This window comes from Watersipora subatra, chromosome 5 (assembly GCF_963576615.1).
Source record: "Watersipora subatra chromosome 5, tzWatSuba1.1, whole genome shotgun sequence".
Classification (NCBI taxonomy): domain Eukaryota; kingdom Metazoa; phylum Bryozoa; class Gymnolaemata; order Cheilostomatida; family Watersiporidae; genus Watersipora; species Watersipora subatra.
The window spans coordinates 35,002,412-35,011,033 of NC_088712.1; the positions used below are offsets into that span (position 1 = coordinate 35,002,412).

Genomic DNA, 8,622 nt, shown 5'->3' on the forward strand with positions numbered 1-8,622 from the left:
GGACTCAGGACATATCTTAAAGAAAATTGTTGTTATTTAAATTAGACTCGCTAGACATTGCTACTGTAGAAGCTGAGCCATGTCTATCTTCTATACGCTATTTTAATTTAGGAAGAACAATTATTCATTATTTCTCATCATCAATAACAGAGTGTCGGGTATTTTATAAACAAGTTTATCTGAAGGTTTATATAAACAATATTACTGAAGGTTTACACCCAGTTCTAGCCAGTACATAATGTAGGTATAAGCTTCTGTCATGTACCAAGTTCATCCTATCAGGGTTTGAGAATGGTGCCGTTGGGTAAGTTGTGGACTTACAGCTGAAAGGTTGGCTGTTTAAATTGCATTCATAACCACAGCTGATGATGAAGGTGGTGCTTCATATGTATATCCAGTCAATTGTACACACATAGAAAGATTTCACATTCAGTGTTAATTGATTGTTTTAAATAAACTATCAAGCTACTTTTCAACTCATCCAAGTTATTTATTATTCTCAGCTCTATCTGCATTTCTCATTTCCTGTTTCACTTCTTATTGTAAAACTTTTTGTTACTAAAAATATTTAAATAAATTATAAACTTTTGTAAAGGAAGCGGAGATGAAGGGAGTGAAATATAGTTCTCAGTCTTGACCTCATTTGATAGTTGCCTACGTTCATCATGGATAGTGAGTCAGCCACCAGCTAATCATTACAGACACAGGTGTCTCATTGGTCAATTATTCACACTGATTAGTAAATCATAATTGCAATTACGTTCCTATCAATTTTAGGTGGTCTGATGGAGATTCCAGCATCAGTCTTTGCTCACATCAATAATAACCTAGCAATTGTGATGTCAGATATAGTAACAGAAGTTGTTGAGGATAACTTTATGAAAACATTCAAGGCTCTAAAGAGAAAGAGTCCTCCAGCTGACCTTGAATCTGTTATCAATGTTGATGATTCAAAGTGGACATCGATGGGCAAGGTTTACTGTAGTTATCACTCTTCCTAGAGTTCATTAGTTTGGTGCGAGCTGTTGATTTTACATGTAGATGTTAGTGCTGAAAAGTTGTATAAATAGCTCTATAGCATCTATCTTAAACCATAACTGCACACAATCATGTTTGATACTTTTCTGTTCAGCCTTATGCTTGCCATGGCGAAAGGCATTTAGTTCAACGTGTCAGAGTTTGTTTGGAACACTTCAACATCACTCGTCTTCCATTGGCTAATTTGGTTAAAGTGAACCCAAACTTCATGTCTTCTTGTGTCTTTTATCCAGCTGCTACTATATTATAGGTGAAACAGATCCATCCTCAAACAGTAACATCTACTGAACACGAGGGGATGATCCCCAGCTCAGAGTGGAGTATGTATGAACTAACTTCTGTACCAGGTAACAAGTTTGTTATCATTAAAATCTGTTGATAGCTGTAAACAGAACTTCATAGAGTGCGGTTAGATCATACACCTTCACAAGCTCTGAGTGACTTATACTACATGAGCAGGAGATACAGGGCATGCTTTTGATCTTTACAAGTTAAGATAGTTTTGTCAATGCTAACTTACCAGTTTTTATTCTGAATCATGATTGAAAGTTTGAGCTTATAGTCTGCAGAAGAGGTAGTATACATAGCAATTATACTTCATCCCACATATGATAGACGGGTTCAATACGCAACACCCAACGTTTCAAGTCAGAATTAAAGCTATGTCATATTTAGCCTATAGCTCATAGGAGGTTGTGAATGAGCTCTCTAATTTGTGACTAGAACTGAGATCTGTTGGTTGGCTCATTCTGTGTAAAAACAGTATAAAAGTGTATCTCTGTCCTGTTAACACTGGTTCCACCTATTTGGAAAATATGATCTGTCGTCAATGTTGATATGGATGTAGTTATGAGGATTACGATCTCCAATTCATCTGGGTGAATATTAAACAGGCAACAGGTTACATGTGTAATGTATGCTGGCAAATCTTTATCAGATGCCGCACCAGAAATGGGGTCTTGTTGTGTTTTCTGCTAACATATTACAATCTAATTTGGTCAGCTTTGGACTCTAAACTGTCTTAAAATCTTGAGACCTGTTGCAGAAATAGTTTTGATTTGTAGAACTAAAAGTCATATCCCATGGGAAATCAGATCTTATGTTCACTCAACATTTATTAGAGTTTAATCAAACGATTTGAAGAGGTTGTTATCTTTCCTAATGATTGCCAATATTACAGGCTTAATAAAGTATTGTTTCTTAGCTCCCTGCTATGAAAAAAAACCTCTGTGGTTTTTCAGGAGCCATTTTGATACGAAATCCTTTCAGGGATAAACTAAGAAAGTATATGATTGCTCGATGTTACTCCATGTATCCAAGGCTGCCAAACGTCACCAACCATATCGACAGCAAAATGTCATATGAAGATGTCTGGCAAGATTTCTGCAGTGATGCGCCAAGTGATATGTAAGTTACTAGTGGCAGGCGATAGTCAGCGCTAAGCAATGTTTACATGTAATGAACATTTAGAGTTGGCAGCTTTGAAATGTTTAAAATTAATAGAAGAATAATAATGTGTGTCTGCATTGGTTCTTGTTTTGAATTGTTGGAATGTCGGAAAAGTGTAGTAGAACTACCCTAGGACACTTATGTATTCGCGGCATCTAACTTTCGCGTTTTCGTGGCAACAGCCTCTCGCGAAAATTTCATGAGCGAAACTAAACTATCATAACGAACGAGCGAAAACGCGAAAATAAATGGCTTTCTTCATTGATATTCACAATAAAATCGTCATATTAGAAATGCAGGCAATTTTTGTGTGTGGTTGGCTCATTGGGCAAGTTTTGCTAAACTCATTATAGCTAATACACCGACTGAGCAGCATGGCAAAACAAATTAAGATAATAAGTTTTTTTTGGAAAAGCCTAGACAAATGAAGAAGATGATGATATTAGTTTAGTCATTGAATTTGTAACTGATGAGGATGACAGTCTGGTAGGGAAAGTCATAAAACTGAATAATAATTATTGTGATGATGAATTTTATTACCAACCAAAAGCAATAACAACCCGGGGCCATGGCCACCGCGTGCTATAAATACTTGAATTCTAATATTGGTACAACATCATTCACTGCGGCAGGGACCTTGAAGTCATTGATAGTCCAGGAGATAAACTGCAGCAAGCGATCAAATTGCATTATTGATCTCGCCTACACATTTCTACCTGCGGTTCACAAATACAAACTACCGTACTTTTCGGACGATTAGCAGCTACTTTTTTCTGATGATTTGAGCCATGTGGCTTATAGGTAGGCCTACAAGGGTGCGGCTAATCACTGTGGCTTATTCTGTGGCTTTTTCTTTCACTAACGGGAATCTCCAATTAGTGCACTTCTAGCTGTGAAAGAAAATACGAAACAATGCCTCACGGTACTGTCCCGTTAGGCACTAAGTTAAAAAGCGTCGGATAATACGAAACTGTGCCGTTCTGCACTGTTCCGTTTTAAATGGCAAAGTTGCTGCCACGTTAAAAAGCACAGTCCTTGGTTCTGCGGCCTATTATATAGTAAGGTGCGGCTTATGTATTGTTTTATTATCGTTTTTGGAAAATAAAGCACATGCAGCTTATATAGAGGTGCGGTTTATAGTCCAAACAGTACGGTAGTCCCAAATTGAAAAATATTTCGTACCAGTGAACTGGACCTGAGGAATCTAATGTTTGTTCCACTGCATTTATTTTCACATCACTATATTTTCGCACTCATCAGAGCTGCGAAGTTAAGTTCCAGCGAAACTTTACTCTGTATGCTACTCACGAAACTAAATACTAGCGAAATATAAGTGTGCTAGGGTAATAAGATTAATTCAAGTTATAAGTAGTATTTCTCTCTGTTACTAGTTGAAGAGTTGTTGGATTTTGCTAGATTTTATCTATTATCATCAACTAGAACCATATTAATCTTACAAAGTTTGAGTTATTACTACAGCTTAAAGTGATTGAGACTTATCATGACAGACATGTTCATGACAGACGGATACATGTCCATGAGAGATGGATACATGTACCTGACAGACTGACACATGTACATGGCAGACTGGCACACATACATGAAAGGCTGACACATGTTAATGACTGACTGACACATGTTAATGACTGACTGACACATGTACATGGCAGACTGACACATGTACATGACAGACTGACACATGTATATGACAGACTGACACATGTACATGACAGACTGACACATATATATGACACACATGTACATGACAGACTGACACATACACCTGGCAGACTGACACATGTACATGGCAGGCTGACTTTTGTACATGACAGACTGACACATGTACATGACAGGCTGACATGTGTACATGACAGACTGACACATGTACATGACAGACTGATACATGTGCATAGAGGACTGACACATGTACATGACAGACTGATACATGTGCATAGAGGACTGACACACGTACATGACATAATTACACATGTAAATGACAGACTGACGCATGTACATGACAAACTGACACATGTATATGACACACGTGTACATGGAAGACTGACACATTTACATGGCAGACTGACTTATGTATATGACACACGTGTACATGGAAGACTGACACATTTACATGGCAGACTGACTCATGTACATGACAGACTGACACATGTACATGACAGACTGATACATGTACATAGAGCACTGACACACGTACATGACACATGTACATGACAGACTGACACATGTACATGACAAACTGACACATGTACATGACAGACTGACACATATATATGACACACGTGTACATGGAAGACTGACACATTTACATGGCAGACTGACTTATGTACATGACAGACTGACTCATGTACATGACAGACTGATATGTGTACATGACAGACTGACACATTTACATGGCACACATGTACATGGAGGACTGACTCATGTACATGACATAATGATACATGTACATGACAGACTGACACATGTACATGACCCACTGATACTTGCATGAAACATGCTATGTTATGGAACTACACACAACATCTATTACGTCTTACATAGACATCGAACTGTGTCAATTCAAGTGATTTGACTCTTGCTCACAGGTCTATTGATTATATCAAAAAGCTAAGATGGGTGACTCTCGGATATCACTATGACTGGACTAAAAAGGTTAGCCAAAACATTTATTCATTGCTTGCCATACTTTCATTAGACTGCATGAGTTGCACAATGCCAAATTTGGGCCATCTGCTGCTAGTTGTCTAGTAAAATTGGACACCCGCTGCTAGCTGCCGAGTGAGAAGGGACACTTGTTGTTAGTTGTCTTGTAAGATGAGACACAAGTTTGCTTTTAGCTGTCAAGTAAAATTGGACACCTGCTGCTAGCTGTCTAGTAGGAAGGGACACTTGCTATTAGCTGTCTAGTAATGTTAAAAAACACACTGGAGGAATTTGGAAGGGCAGGGGTAATTGTAGTTATTTGTTATGCGAAAGATTCGGGTTGCCATATAAACTATGTACAAACTATTTTTAAAGGCATGTAGTTTGGGATGTTTTATTATGATCATAATTTATGTTTCGTTGCAATTTGAACGTTGTTGGAAGTGTATTTCAGAAACCAAACCCACTCTATCTTCATGCGTTAGAATGAAGGTCACTAAAGGTCATTTAAGGTCACTAACATTCAGTTCAATATAGTTCAGTACAATATGCTCAGTAACTACATTTATCAATAGTTTTTACCGAATGTTTGTGGTCATAACTCTGTGAGCTGTTTATTTATCAAAAAGGAACTTATACTATGCTATTTCTTTATTCTCGATTTAATTCTCATTCTTTTACGCTATGAAAAATCATCCCAGTAGCTTCTTTGTTATCTTCGTAATCTTTTAAAAATGAAAAACTGCACTCAGTGATAACAGAATAGGCCTATGAGACAGCAATACAACTAAGTTCCAGTCGAGCAAAATGTCAGACCCAGAGTATGTGTCATCAGTAAGATGGGTTGACCGCATAAGTACTCCACATTAGCCTGTATATCTAGAGAATATAGTTGTTACATGGAAGGCTATACCTGTGTTATCTTCTCCTGACAATGTTATATATATATATTTACAAGTTGGTTACACAGTATGAAAGGTCAAGGTTATCTTTGTTTTAATCACTGTGTTACACTATTACTCAACCCTGTTTCACAGATTTATGTAAAAGAAAACAAGAGTGAGTTTCCCCAAGACCTCTCTCAGCTAACTCAGTTCATTGTACATGCAGTCCTAGGAGAAGAGATCAAGTTTAAAGCAGAAGCTTCCATAGTCAACTATTATCATGCTGACTCTACGCTGTCGGGGCATACGGATCACAGCGAGTTTGATTTGACAGCTCCTCTCATTTCAATAAGGTATCAATCAAAGACTCTGTTAATTCAGCAGGTGTTTTAGACTTTGATCCAATGTAGCTAGCCTTAGCTTCAAGAGTAAATGAATAGTTGAGGCTTTATGTTGTGGCTGATAATGGCTGACTGGCACGGGTCTCCTTTAGATATTGTAATCAGCATGCAGGTAAAATGTTGACTCACCAATAATGAATTATATTATGAGTCTCTGTTAAATTTGTGTTGAGCTTGTAATACCTCATAGCTCAGTTATTTTCACTACACATTCGAGTGTAACAAAAAATCAGACATGATAAATAAATATAATAAAGCCTGCTGTTATTACTGTGTGAATGTTCTCAGTTATGTAGAGGTTTGACTGTGTCTCACTATGTTGAAGTATGACCAGAACTGTGCCAGAACTTTTTATCTAGAGGTGTGACTAACTTCCTATGTAGACATTTGACTGTAACTAGGTATGTAAAGGTTTGACTGTAATCTCATACGTAGAGGTGTGACAGTTATTAGTTATGTAGAGGTTTGACTGTATCTCACTTTGTACAAGTTTGACTGTAACTTCTTATGTAAAGGTTTGACTGTAACTTTATATGTAGAGGTTTGACTCGTACCTAGGTATGTAGAGGTTGACTGTAACTAGGTATGTAGAGGTTTGATTGTAACTTCCTATTTAGGGGGTTTGTCTGTACACCTTATAATGCATTTTCACGGCACGTTTTTCTCACATTGTCTGATGGTTTTTCATTGTAGCTTTGGCAGGACATGTGTATTTATGATTGGTGGACAATCAAAGGCTCAGGTACCGGAAGCATTATTTCTACGAGATGGAGATGTATTTATCATGTCCCGTAATGCCAGAATGTCTTATCACGCTGTACCAAGAATACTGCCAAATGACTCTAGCTATTTAAATTACACTCCAGCATTTCCAGGTGATGTACATACAAGTAATATTCCTACAGACCGTGAAAACTGTCATTTGAAGAGAACTTATGATGAGAAGGCAACTCCTTGCAAAAGAATCAAATTAGAATCTGAAAAGTTTTCTTCAGATTTGATATCTTCATTAGAGGATGCTGACAGTTGGTCTCCGTTCAGACGGTTGCTATCAGGTGGCAGGCTAAATATTAATGTAAGGCAGGTGTTTGAGCCAGGCAAAGGTCCTGAAGACTATATCTGGCCAGAAAAAGATAACTACATAGCTATATGATATATCCGACTTTTTATTATGTGCTAACATATTTTTCAAAAACATTTTAGTTCATCCTTTTTTCAGCAGTCAGATTTCTAACATGTCCTAAAATAACACAAAGTATTTGGTACATGAGTTTAATACATTGTAGCTATGGAATCTTTAGAAATTGTGGAAAGTGAGCTTGCTTGTTTAATCAGAGGTTATCTTCCCTTGGTGACCCACCTATACTTTTCAAAATATTCTGTCACACTGTTATTGACCAGATACTGACATCATCATTTAAGCCGGTGTAAGTACATGGAAACCTTTAATGTAGATGCTGTGTGTTGACTATGATAGTTTGCTCTATGACTCTTGAGGTAATTTCATTCTATTGAATTTTATATTAAAAGTTTTGCTATAGAAATATACATGAGAGCTTTTCTTTCTAGACATTACTCCATATGTTTAGATTTTGGAAGTTTTCTACTCATTGAATAGATAAAAGGAACATTTCCTAGATTGAGTAGTAATCAGCTGGCTTGTCATAGTAGCATCTGACAGGAAATCCCTAATTGCTGACCAGTCTGGGAGGAAGAAGCATGTCCTGCTAGCAAATCACCCCTTCCTGTTGCACTCCCTATACAACATCTGACATGTAGAGATAGAATCAATAGCTAACAATTCTGGAGACTCCAAAGTTACTAGAAGAAAGTCGATATTTTGTTAGTAAGACATATTTAAATACATTCACTTATTCCCTCAAGAAGCTTTCAACACTACAGCATTACTAGGAATTGTCATGTTTATTGTATTTCTACGAATTATTGAATAACTTTGTTTAAGTTTGCTGTATCATAGCTCATGCAAAGCTTCTAAAATTTCAAAGCGCAACACAACTCTTGTGAAATGGGTGGCCCTCAAAAGGGCTGAAAGATGATGCAAGATATCCTGAAAAGTTATGTTTATACCGAAAATCATGAGAGAAGCGACTGCCATATTGATGGTGCACAACAACAAAAAACACTGCAGACGTACAGAGACTGTTTATTATATTCTATTTAGGGTGTAA

General features: G+C 37.1%; 1 protein-coding gene across 1 annotated transcript; it reads left to right on the forward strand.

The window, feature by feature from the left end:
- Positions 1 to 665: 665 nt before the first annotated feature.
- On the forward strand, positions 666 to 8,008 carry LOC137397310 (nucleic acid dioxygenase ALKBH1-like). Its single transcript, XM_068083600.1, has 7 exons — positions 666 to 672; positions 778 to 974; positions 1,289 to 1,385; positions 2,280 to 2,445; positions 5,091 to 5,157; positions 6,186 to 6,385; positions 7,127 to 8,008. The coding sequence occupies exons 1-7, from the start codon at positions 666 to 668 to the stop codon at positions 7,584 to 7,586; spliced, it is 1,194 nt and encodes a 397-aa protein (XP_067939701.1). The 3' UTR covers positions 7,587 to 8,008.
- The last annotated feature ends 614 nt before the right edge of the window (positions 8,009 to 8,622 follow it).